Consider the following 13,116-nt stretch of genomic DNA (forward strand, 5'->3'; position numbering starts at 1 on the left):
AAAGAAACATTTGATTTGACTCAATTGAAATTGTCTTACCATTTCCCCAAACTTCTAGGCAAAAAGTTATTACGTTTATTGAAACCCACCAACCAAAAACATGTTGAACTTGTTATTATGTGTGTGCTTCATTCCAGTTATCTGAATATAATGAGGTTAGGACACCATATCATATAAAACGTACATTAAGGAAAGATAGATAACATGGAATTACAAGAAAATAATGTCTACTAAATATTCATTTTCAGTCTATGATTAATGTGTTGCTGCTGTCTGTTCCCACAAGCTTTCCTGTGGATTCTCAGGCATTGCAGGCCTTTTATTTTGTGTGTAGTATAGAATACAATAAAATACCTATAGATATTCAGACATTGCTGGCCTTTATCTTATGTCTATTCAATTTGATTCTATTCTACTCTACTCCTGTGGAGTCTCGGGCACTGCAGGCTTTTATTTTATGGATATTCTATTCTATTCCCTATTATCTTATGGATGGCGTATGGGCTGGAGTCCCTGTGGGGCCAGATGTCTCCGAACTTGGGCATCTCCTTCTCCTCTCCCTCCCTCTCCACCATCTCCACCGTCATGGTCGCTGGACTAAAGATATCCGCCGCACGGTAGGACTGGGTGAGGCGGCGGAAGGAGGAGGCATCAGAGGTGTCGTCGTCATACTGGTCCTCCATGACTTCCCGGCGGGGTCTGCGGCTGGCCTTGAGCTCATCCCCCAGCTCTGTTGCCAAGTCCTTGACGTCCCTCACCAAGGTGGAGCGCAGGCCGAACAGACAGAGTAGGAAGACTAGACCAGCGCAGATCCCTGAGACAAAGTAGAGGGCCACTCTCTCTGGAAGACCTGTGGGTGGAGGGATGACACACTAGTCTGGGGTGAACGGAATGGAATAACCTAAAACACAAGGCCAAATCTAGAGTGGTGATATTGCTCAATGAGAAATAGATAGAAGTACAAAGCCTATATTAACAGCTATACAATCGAGATAGTTACAATTGGTTGCCCTGGACCCAGATCTATTTGTGCTGTCTTGCCAAATCCTACAGCTATACAGAACAAAGAGGTCTGGGACCAGGCTAATGATGGGTGCCTGCTGATCATTAAGTAAGACAAGGCATATTATATAAAGTACAAAGAGGCCCTGCTAATGAGTAACCAGCCTACATGCACACAGAAAACAATAGACCTACCCAGCATTTTGTCAAAAATTTCCAGAGAGTTGGTATAAAGCACGTTTTGAGGCCTGATGACGCCGGGGCCAGTGTACCAGCCTCCTGCAGATGAGAAGGGACTTACTGTGCCTTCTGCCCAACGGCTGCAAATCATATTGTCCACCGACCTAATTGCACTACTAGTAGCTGAGCTAGCTACATTTACTTGGATACATGTATTTGTGTCTTACCATGTGTGTAGTCTGAGATCAAGAAAGGGTCTGATGTTGATCCACTCCGTCGCACATCCTCCAAGAGATATCGAGGAACTGGTGAGGCAAAAGAGGGTTCATTTTGATCAACTTCTCCTGAAACATTTTCTCGGTAATCTGGTGAGTCCATGAAAACAATTTCTTCAACTGTGGGTTATAGACACCATGATGTTTGTGTCTCTCACATGGTTGTGGCTCTTTGACTTCTAGTCACATACCACATGTAAAGGAGACTCTCAGGTGCTTCCTGGTGCCAGGAAAACATGGGTCCCCAAAGTTCTGAGTGTCAGCCAGCACTGAGCAGTTGGCTCGGCCATGACACCTGCGTGACACCTTCCTCAGGGCAGATGGTGACAGACACTCTGAAGGATAGATGTATACTCTGATCAGATGTGGGTCAAATAAGTCAAATACTTGAGCTGTGCTTGATATAGTCTGATACAAACAAGCAAAAGGACTAGTCCCTAAAGTATAAACTCCAACCTTAATCAAGCACAAGTATTTAAAATAGGCATTTGATCCTGGTCTGACTCTGATATACAGTAGGCTATAGAGGTTGAAAACATGTATAGGTCAAGGGTATATCCATGTACCTTATGCCTACTCATGTGTTACTCATCTGTAGTAAGTAACATAGTAACACACACTATTGATTATGTACTGATAAATGCACATTATTTTTATCCTAGTATTTGACCACTAGATGACACTTTAGTTCCCTGTTTCACACCAATGACTATGGTTTCAGACCCATGTCAGGCTGTGGTGCAGTTTCCTGAGGACAGTTGGGACTCCCGTGCAGCAGGTGACCAAATGTAGCCGAGTAGATAGCCAGGACAGTGTTATTCTTACACACCAGCCTCAGTCTCTCGTTTTCACACACCAACCTAGTACGGTGGTGCTCTGAAAGATAAAAACAGCAGTATCGATCACTGACAAACTTACTGTATAATACTGTATATTTCAATAGAATTAGATATTATCCTATTCAGTTAAATAGAAACAGACCAATTTAATTTCCTGATGTATCTGATGTATTCAGTTGTGGAGTACTATTCAAGATCTTTTGTCTCCTAAATTCACAACCACACTTTAGGACAGTTTGTGTTACCCCCACACAATCAAACCCTGTGGACTCGTCTCACCTGGGCGGCACTTGTAGGACACTATGAGGTACTTGCTGGTGAGGGGACAGGGGTCCTGACCAAACACTGGGCTAATGACAGGTATATGACAGGAACGCCGGTCCTGACACTCCGACACCACTTTCTGCAGGGTCAATACAACAATGTCTGAGTGTGAGAAAAATATGCACATTTACATGCAAGTCCTAAATCAAATCAAATCAAATCAAATTTTATTTGTCACATACACATGGTTAGCAGATGTTAATGCGAGTGTAGCGAAATGCTTGTGCAAGTCCTTAGGTCTCAGGCAAGGTTACTCATCAAAAGGCTTTAGCTCAGCAGACAGTCTTGAGGCATACCCAGGTTCAAACCCACAACATATTCAATCACTGCTGTAGTAAGTCCTAACAGTATGTGATTCATATTATTTAAGTGAAGAGTCCAATGTTCTTAAGTTATCAACTTGTGGAGCTAACTGCTGATAAGTTGGCTTCTGTTTTGCTGTCAGTAATAGAGGACAACTCTGTATGGCTAATTACTAAACTGTACCTGGATAGCGACAGTGGAAGTGCATCCAGTGTTGTCCTCAGTCATGTTTGTGTTTGCAGGGGGACATAAGTTCTTGCTGGGGACACGACGTCCGTAGAATGCTGACAGGACGGACACAGAGGTTCTGGAGGGACACTTGATAGAAAGGGTGTCTCCATCGCAGGCATGAGCAGTGTGGTTTCTTAGTATTGTGTGGAGGTACACTGAAAAGGAACAGAAGGTATGCATGGAGATAAGACAGACCTCAAAGATCAAACTGACAACTGTCAATGCTTTTGATCAAATCCACCACTTCTCAAGAAATGGAGCAGAAAATGCACATAGAAAATAATTCAAAGAAATAGGCCCTATTAAGCAAGAATGGGGATTATTATGCCAAAATATTGTACTGTAATTGATTTTACATTTTAGAGGCAGGCACTGCCAGTACAATATAACACTGTTCAAACAGTCATGCAGTGTCATGCAGTGACTTGTCATGCAGTACCTTCAGAAAGTATTCATACCCCTTGACTGGAGTGTGGTGCCAGGAAAACAACCTCTCATTAACGTCAACAAAACAAAGGAGATGATCATGCACTTCAGGAAACAGCAGAGGGAGCACCCCCCTATCCACATCGACGAGACAGTGGTGGAGAAGGTGTAAAGTTAAGTTCTTTGGCATACACATCACAGACAAATTGTGGTGAAGAAGGCAGTGTGGCGAAGAAGGCACAACAGCGCCTCTTCAACCTCAGGAGGCTGAAGAAATTTGACTTGGCACCTAAAACACTCACAAACTTTTACAGATGCACAATTGAGAGCATCCTGTCGGGCTGTGTCACTGTCTGGTATGGCAACTGCACCTCCATCAAACGCAAGGCTCTCCAGAGGGTGGTGCGGTCTGCACAACGCATCACCGGTGGAAAACTATCTGCCCTCCAGGACACCTACAGCACCCGATGTCACAGGGAGGCCAAAAATATCATCAAGGACAATAACCACCCGAGCCACTGCCTGTTCACCCCGCTACCATCCAGAAGGCGAGGTCAGTACAGGTGCATCAAAGCTGGGACCGAGAGACTGAAAAACAGCTTCTATCTCAAGGCAATCAGAATGTTAAACAGCAATCACTAACTCAGAGGCTGCTGCCTACATACATACACAAATCATTGACCACTTTAATAAATGGATCACTAGTCATTTTAAATAATACTACTTTAATGTTTACATATCTTACATTACTCATCTCATATGTATACACTGTATTTTATTCCATCTATTGCATCTTGCCTATGCCACTCAGCTATCGCTCCTCCATATATTTATATGTACATATTCTTATTCCATCCACTTACATTTGTGTGTATGAGGAAATTGTTGTGGAATTGTCAGATTACTTGTTAGTTGTTACTGCACTGTCAGAACTAGAAGCACAAGCATTTCGCTACACTCGCATTGACATCTGCTAACCATGTGTATGTGACCAATAAACTTATGGCTTATTCCAAAAATTTGTTGTGTTACAGCCTGAATTCAAAATGGGTTGAATTTATTTGTATTTATTACCCGTCTATACACAATGCCCCTAATGTCAAAGTGAAAACATGTTAAGACAGGCAAAGGTCAAAAACCAGGAGGACGCGCAAAAGAGCGACTAGGAGCTGAAACAACCCGCTGGTAGGCTTGAACAAACAAGATGAACTGGCAACAAACAGACAGAAAACACAGGTATAAGTACCCAGGGGATAATGGGGAAGATGGGCGACACCTGGAGGGGGGGGGTGGAGACAAGCACAAGGACAGGTGCAACAGATCAGGGTGTGATAGGGTTAGTCTCTAAGAGATTTGCACACCTGGATTGTACAATATTCAAACGTTATTCTTTAGAAAATTCTTCAAGCTCTGTCAAATTGGTCATTGATCATTGCTAGACAACCATTTAAGTCTTCCCATAGATTTACAAGCAGATTTAAGACAAAACTGTTACTCCCCCACTCAGGAACATTCACTGTCTTCTTGGTAAGCAACTCTAGATTTGGCCTTGTGTTTTAGGTTATTCCATTCCGTTTATTTTTTAAACTTAAAATAACTACCTAGTCCTTAACGAATACAAGCATACCCATAACATGATGCAGTCACTACTATTCTTGAAAATATGGAGAGTGGTACTGTAACAATTTTCTTCCGTTGAAGGAGAAGAGGACCAAAATGCAAGGTGGTTAGTGTTCAACATGTTTAATAAAGACAAAAACCATGAACACTACAAAATACCAACACAACAACTGTGAAAACCAAAACAGTCCTATCTGGTGCAATGACAGAAGACAACCATCCACAAAATAACCAAAGAACATGGCTGCCTAAATATGGTTCCCAATCAGAGACAACGATAAACACCTGCCTCTAATTGAGAACCAATCTAGGCAACCATAGACTTACATAAACACCTAGACTAGGTAACACCCCATAAACATACAAAACCCCTAGACCAGCAAAACACATAAATCCCCCATGTCACACCCTGACCTAACCAAAATAATAAAGAAAACAAAGATAACTAAGGCCTAACTAACTAATCTAAATTTAATCAATTTTAACACAACAAAATGTGGAAAAGGTCAAGGGGTGTAAATAAACTTCATGACCAAAAGTATGTGCTCGTCGAACATTTCATTCCAAAATCATGGGCATTAATATGGAGTTGCTTTGCTGCTATTACAGCCTCCACTCTTCTGGGAAGGCTTTCCACTAGATGTTGGAACATTGCTGCAGGGATTTGCTTCTATTCAGCCACAAGAGCATGAGTGACGTCGGACACTGATCTTGTGCGATTAGGCCTGGCTCGCAGTCGGCATTCCAATTCATCCCGAAGGTGTTCGATGGGGTTGAGGTCAGGGCTTTGCGCAGGCCAGTCAAGTTCTTCCACACCAATCTCGACAAACCATTTCTGTATGGACCACGCTCTGTGCACGGGGGCATTGCCATGCTGAAACAGGAAAGGGCCTTCCCCAAACTGTTGCCACAAAGTTGGAAACACAGAATTGTCTAGATGCATTGTATGCTGTAGCGTTAAGCTTTCCCTTCACTGGAACTAAGGGGTCTAGCCCGAACCATGATAAACAGTCGATGACCATTATTCCTCCACCAAACTTCACAGTTGGCACTGTGCATTGGAGCAGGTAGCGTTCTCCTTGCATCCGCCAAACCCAGATTTGTCCATCGGACTGCCAGATGGTGAATCGTGATTTATCACTCCAGAGAACTCATTTCCACTGCTCCAGAGTCCAATGGCGGCGAGCTTTACACCACTCCAGCCAACACTTGACATTGCGCATTGTGACCTTAGGCTTGTGTGTGGCTGCTCGGCCATGGAAATCCATTTTGTGAGCTCATTAGTTGGTAACAGTTCTTGTGCTGACATTGCTTCCAGAGGCAGTTTGGAACTCGGTAGTGAGTGTTGCAACCGAGGACAGACGATTTTTACTCGCTATGTGCTTCAGCAATCGGCGGTCTAGTTCTGTGAGCTTGTGTGGCCTACTACTTCGTGGCAGAGCTGTTGTTGCTCGCAGATGTTTCCACTTTACAATAACAACACTTACTGTTGACCCGGGGAAGCTTTAGCAGGGCAGGAATTTGACAAACTGACTTGTTGGAAAGGTGGCATCCTACGACGGTGCCATGTTTTAAGTCACTGAGCTCTTCAGTAAGGCCATTCTACTGCCAATGTTTGTCTATGGAGATTGCATGGCTGTGTGCTCGATGTTATACACCTGTCAACAACGGGTGTGGCTGAAATAGCCGTATCAACTCATTTGATAGGGTGTCCAAATACGTTTGTGTATGTAGTGTACTTTCTGAAGTCTGTATCTAATCTTCTGGGAGTGGTTTTAATCAGCTTTTTACTAGTTGACAAGCTGTTCAGAGTTTATGAAACATATTTAAGAAATAAAGGATGACCTCACATTCAAGAAGCCATATAGGGCTTGATACTCTTGACTTGTTGAACCAAGACCAAATAAAGTAGAGTTAGTAATAAATCAATTGCCATACAAATAAAATAATTGACTTAACACAGAAGGAGTTTGTTTTTCCTAAGTCATCATCTTTTAACAATGGAATTACATTACATCTCATGTAATGCAGGTGCTTCTACACCTGCATTACTTGCTGTTTGGGGTTTTAGCACTTTGAGACATCAGCTGATGTAAGAAGGGCTTCATATATTAATTTGATTTGATTTGATAGACCATCTTGGCCGGTTTACCTGACACTGACGAAGCCTATCCTGAACAAAAAAGCCCTTTTAATGGAGAATCTCCCTTGATTGAAAATGCTTCTTAAATGAGGACTAGGCTTCATCTGTGAAGCAACAGTTTGACACATTGCACATTCTGTGTCCTGTGTCATTGTACTCATGGTCACCCAGCCCTGGTTACAAGAGGGTTGTGTCCCAAACATTGGGAGTAGCTCTCCTGAGCAGTGTTGTGCTATGATACACAATCACATAGGATAACAGAGTTCATAACAGAGTTGGATCCATAGAAATAGAATTCCTAGAATGGACAAAATGTTGACATAAAGGGAAATGATCTCTTCTAGTCATTCTTATTCTATTGTTGGATTTGGACTCATCTTATTGTCACAGTGATTTCCTGGGCCATAGAAATAGAATAAATGTCCTTTCTAGTCATTCTATTTCTATGCCCTGGCCCCTGTCTGTCTCTTCCTGGCTGGGTCTGTTTTGTGTTCCCCAATGTTATGCAGCTCTGCAGAGCCACGGTAGGGCAGTACCAGTCTCTCCCTCACAATGTGCTATTCTTAGAGCAGCTCATTGCTCACACCCATACACAGATGTTGATCCCTGTAATGGTCAGATATAGAGATAGAGTGACATGACAAGCCCCAGACAAAGGCAACACTGGTCAGTAGTGGTCACCCTGCATGGACTGGCTGTCTATCTTGTCCAAACAAATCATCATGTAACATCTCTGACTGTTGTCATGCTGATGTGTCTGACATTCATCAATGAATATGCAACCAGGACAACACAAATACACTCACTGGCCATTTTTATTAGGTACATCCATCTAGTAACAGCCTGACTTCTTCAGGGCATGGAAACATTGCTCAATTAATATCAAGGGACCTAACATGTGCCAGGAAAACCTTCCCCACACCATTACACCACCGCCACCAGCCTGTACTATTGATACCAGGCAAGATGGGGCCATGGACTGATGCTGCTTATGCTAAATCCTGACTGCCATCAGCATGACACAACAGGAACCGGGATTTGTCATACAAGACAATGTTTTTCCACTCCTCAATTGTTCTGTCTTATTGATTGCGTGCCCACTGGAGCTGCTTCTTCTTGTTTTTAGCTGATAGGAATGGAATATGGTGTGGTGGTGTACAGCAATAGCCTATCTGTGGCAAAGACCGATGAGTTTTGTGTTCCGAGATGTCGTTCTGCACAACACTGTTGCACTGCGCCGTTATTTGTATGTTTGTGGCCCGCCTGTTAGCTTGCACCATTCTTACCATTCTCCTTAAACCTCTTATCAACAAGCTGTTTACGCCCACAGGATTGCCGCTGACTGAATGCTTTTTGTTTGTGGCACCATTCTCTGTAAACCCTAGACACTGTCATGGGTGAAAAGCACAGGAAGTCAGGCCATTTCTGAGATGCTGGAACCGGCATGCCTGGCACCGACGATCATACCACGCTGAAAGTGTCATGTACTGTCATGTTGTGTCTTGTCTCTGTCCTTTCCCTTCACCCTGTCTCCCTCTGCTGGTCGTTGTTAGGTTACCTTTTCTCCCCCGCTTTCCCCCAGCTGTTCCTTGTCTCCTCTAACTACCCATTCACCCCGTTTCCCACCTGTTCCCTTTTTCCCTCTGATTAGGTCCCTATATCTCTCTCTGTTTCTGTTCCTGTCCTTGTCGGATTCTTGTTTGTTGTGTTTCATGCCTGAGCCAGACTATCGTCATGTTTGCTGTAACCTTGTCCTGTCCTGTCGGAATCTGCCGGTCTATCTGAGCCTACCTATGTTTGGTTATTAAAGAAGCTCTGTTTAAGTTAGTTCGCTTTTGGGTCCTCATTCACTCACCATAACAGAAGAATCCGACCAAGAATGGACCCAGCGACTTCGGATCCTCTCCACTCAGCCGTCGGGATCCAGGGAGCGATGCTAGGCAGACACGAGCAGGAAGTGTCTGCTGCTCGACATGCCGTTGAGACCCTGGCCACCCAAGTCTCCAACCTCACAGAACAGGTTCACCATCTCCGCCTCGATCCACCGGCCACTTCCAGGGCTTTCGAATCTCCGGAGCCCAGAATCAATAACCCGCCGTGTTACTCTGGGGAGCCCACTGAATGCCGCTCGTTCCTCACCCAGTGTGATATTGTGTTTTCTCTCCAGCCCAACACTTACTCCAGGAGCACTGCTCGTGTCGCCTACGTCATATCTCTCCTTATTGGACGGGCTCGTGAGTGGGGCACGGCAATCTGGGAGGCAAGGGCTGAGTGTACTAACCAGTATCAGGACTTTAAGGAGGAGATGATACGGGTTTTTGATCGATCTGTTTTTGGGGAGGAGGCTTCCAGGGCCCTGTCTTCCCTATGTCAAGGCAATCGATCCGCTTAGGTGACTTGTTTTGCCAGTTGTAACGTTCACTGACCATAGGAACCTTGAGTACATCCGTTCTGCCAAACGACTTAATGCGCGTCAGGCGCGTTGGGCGCTGTTTTTCGCTCGTTTCGAGTTCGTGATTTCTTATCGTCCGGGCTCTAAGAACACCAAGCCTGATGCTTTGTCTCGTCTCTTCAGTTCTTCAGTAGCCTCCACTGACCCCGAGGGGATTCTCCCTGAGGGGCGTGTTGTCGGGTTGACTGTCTGGGGAATTGAGAGGCAGGTAAAACAAGCGCTCACTCACACTCCGTCGCCGCGCGCTTGTCCTAGGAACCTTCTTTTCGTTCCCGTTCCTACTCGTCTGGCCGTTCTTCAGTGGGCTCACTCTGCCAAGTTAGCCGGCCACCCTGGCGTTCGGGGTACGCTTGCTTCCATTCGCCAGCGTTTTTGGTGGCCCACCCGGGAGCATGACACGCGTCGTTTCGTGGCTGCTTGTTCGGTCTGCGCACAGACTAAGTCCGGTAACTCTCCTCCTGCCGGCCGTCTCAGGCCGCTTCCTAATAAACAGTAACTGAATTCCTTGATGCCTGTCTGCCTGCTTTATATAGCATATATATATAGTCTGTATGAGCAAACCATTTTCATGAACTGGGTGGTGTACTTAATCACTGTTATCAGCTCAAACGGGTGTCAATGTCATTCTTATTTAATTAACTACAAAAAAAATACTATTACTCAGGCCTATAAATCTAAATAATGTTTGCTTGATATGTGTATTGAAACAGATAATGGCATGGCCATTATCAGTGATATGTGGAGAATTAAGCAATAATTACAGTGCCTTTCGAAAGTATTCGGCCCCCTTGAACTTTGTGACCTTTTGCCACATTTCAGGCTTCAAACATAAAGATATAAAACTGTATTTTTTTGTGAAGAATCAACAACAAGTGGGACACAATCATGAAGTGGAACGACATTTATTGGATATTTCAAACATTTTTAACAAATCAAAAACTGAAAAATTGGGCGTGCTAAATTATTCAGCCCCCTTAAGTTAATACTTTGTAGCGCCAACTTTTGCTGCGATTACAGCTGTAAGTCGCTTGGGGTATGTCTCTATCAGTTTTGCACATCGAGAAACTGACATTTTTTCCCATTCCTCCTTGCAAAACGGCTCGAGCTCAGTGAGGTTGGATGGAGAGCATTTGTGAACAGCAGTTTTCAGTTCTTTCCACAGATTCTCGATTGGATTCAGGTCTGGACTTTGACTTGGCCATTCTAACACCTGGATATGTTTATTTTTGAACCATTCCATTGTAGATTTTGCTTTATGTTTTGGATCATTGTCTTGTTGGAAGACAAATCTCCTTCCCAGTCTCAGGTCTTTTGCAGAATTTCTTCCAGAATGGTCCTGTATTTGGCTCAATCCATCTTCCCATCAATTTTAACCATCTTCCCTGTCCCTGCTGAAGAAAAGCAGGCCCAAACCATGATGCTGCCACCACCATGTTTGACATTGGGGATGGTGTGTTCAGGGTGATGAGCTGTGTTGCTTTTACGCCAAACATAACGTTTTGCATTGTTGCCAAAAAGTTCAGTTTTGGTTTCATCTGACCAGAGCACCTTCTTCCACATGTTTGGTGTGTCTCCCAGGTAGCTTGTGGCAAACTTTAAACGACACTTTTTATGGATATCTTTAAGAAATGTCTTTCTTCTTGCCACTCTTCCATAAAGGCCAGATTTGTGCAATATACGACTGATTGTTGTCCTATGGACAGAGTCTCCCACCTCAGCTGTAGATCTCTGCAGTTCATCCAGAGTGATCATGGGCCTCTTGGCTGCATCTCTGATCAGTCTTCTCCTTGTATGAGCTGAAAGTTTAGAGGGACGGCCAGGTCTTGGTAGATTTGCAGTGGTCTGATACTCCTTCCATTTCAATATTATCGCTTGCACAGTGCTCCTTGGGATGTTTAAAGCTTGGGAAATCTTTTTGTATCCAAATCCGGCTTTAAACTTCTTCACAACAGCATCTCGGACCTGCCTGGTGTGTTCCTTGTTCTTCATGATGCTCTCTGCACTTTTAACGGACCTCTGAGACTATCACAGTGCAGGTGCATTTATACGGAGACTTGATTACACACAGGTGGATTGTATTTATCATCATTAGTCATTTAGGTCAACATTGGATCATTCAGAGATCCTCACTGAACTTCTGGAGAGAGTTTGCTGCACTGAAAGTAAAGGGGCTGAATAATTTTGCACGCCCAATTTTTCAGTTTTTGATTTGTTAAAAAAGTTTGAAATATCCAATAAATGTCGTTCCACTTCATGATTGTGTCCCACTTGTTGTTGATTCTTCACAAAAAAATACTGTTTTATATCTTTATGTTTGAAGCCTGAAATGTGGCAAAAGATCGCAAAGTTCAAGGGGGCCGAATACTTTCGCAAGGCACTGTATATTTTCAGAATTATAATGGTTATTATAATGACATTATTGTCAATGAGGAGGACAGGGTGCTTTAACCCTGACAATTGTCTCTCACAGTGAACCGCTGCCGCTGTTTGTTGGCACAGGATGTCCAGGAGATAAATCAGGGAATGTACCGTCCCAAATGACATCCTATTCCCTACATAGTGCACAACTTTGACCAGAGCCCTGTGAGCAAACCGGGTGCCATTTGGGATGCTGCTCGTGTCTTGCGCAGGCTTCCTCTCTACACAACATGTAGTGCTGAGTGAGCCATACCAGTATCTATTTTCCCCACTTTTTCTATATAACAGCAATAACAAAGGCCGAAAACACACTTACCGGAGAAATCGGGAGAGGACCATGCACTGTGTGTGTTCAGAGCCAGGATGAGGAAGAGGGACAGAGACCAGCAGGACCTCCAGAAGCTCCATGGGACTGTCATGGTGCCCATCCTATATTACACACCACCAGTGGGGTTTATCACTATGCGATGCTGCTTGGCTGTTTACTGACCGTGAGCGAGTGGTCAATGATACCCATTGTCTTGACCGTCGAACAGTCCCCCTTTTCACAGTCAAAAGGATCAGCTGACTGTTGTGTGTACGTCTGTGTGTGTGTGTGTGTGTGTGTGTGTGTGTGTGTGTGTGTGTGTGTGTGTGTGTGTGTGTGTGTGTGTGTGTGTGTGTGTGTGTATACATACGTACAATTGTGCATGCATGTGTGCATGCATGTGCTTGTGGGTGTGCATGCAAGCATTTTTGTCCATTTGTGTGTTTATCACCTACCGTCCAAGTTGTGAGAACTATCAACCTACTGTATATAAGAAGAGACCAATGTTATGTTATTGTTATTGACAATAAATAAGCTCAACACAGCTATTAGGTCCACATGGATACCTTCTTTGTTTAGTGTGATAACATGTATTG

The 13,116-nt window shown here is 44.0% G+C and overlaps 1 protein-coding gene across 2 annotated transcripts; it reads right to left on the reverse strand.

Annotated features, from left to right (window-relative positions):
- Positions 1-24: 24 nt before the first annotated feature.
- LOC139391192 (protein eva-1 homolog C) lies at positions 25-12,766 on the reverse strand. 2 transcript variants are annotated; one of them, XM_071138795.1, is made up of 8 exons: positions 12,530-12,766; positions 3,107-3,309; positions 2,576-2,699; positions 2,181-2,333; positions 1,649-1,792; positions 1,410-1,487; positions 1,198-1,281; positions 25-850 (listed from the first exon to the last, which is right to left on the reverse strand). In XM_071138795.1, the coding sequence occupies exons 1-8, from the start codon at positions 12,639-12,641 to the stop codon at positions 456-458; spliced, it is 1,293 nt and encodes a 430-aa protein (XP_070994896.1). In that variant the 5' UTR covers positions 12,642-12,766; the 3' UTR covers positions 25-455. The 2 variants fall into 2 exon arrangements, with proteins under 2 accessions (XP_070994896.1, XP_070994897.1); XM_071138796.1 differs by lacking the exon at positions 1,198-1,281 and having other exon boundaries at positions 53-850; positions 12,530-12,760.
- Positions 12,767-13,116: the final 350 nt, after the last annotated feature.

The sequence above is a fragment of the Oncorhynchus clarkii genome, chromosome 31 (genome assembly GCF_045791955.1).
Source record: "Oncorhynchus clarkii lewisi isolate Uvic-CL-2024 chromosome 31, UVic_Ocla_1.0, whole genome shotgun sequence".
Lineage (NCBI taxonomy): Eukaryota > Metazoa > Chordata > Actinopteri > Salmoniformes > Salmonidae > Oncorhynchus > Oncorhynchus clarkii.

Coding starts and splice junctions, on each gene's coding strand:
- LOC139391192 (XM_071138795.1), bottom strand. CDS start 12,641: ATGGGCACCATGACAGTCCCATGGAGCTTCTGGAGGTCCTGCTGGTCT. Junction 3,310..12,529: donor GTCCTCTCCCGATTTCTCCG/GTAAGTGTGTTT, acceptor GTTCCTTTTCAG/TGTACCTCCACACAATACTA. Junction 2,700..3,106: donor CTTCCACTGTCGCTATCCAG/GTACAGTTTAGT, acceptor TTGACCCTGCAG/AAAGTGGTGTCGGAGTGTCA.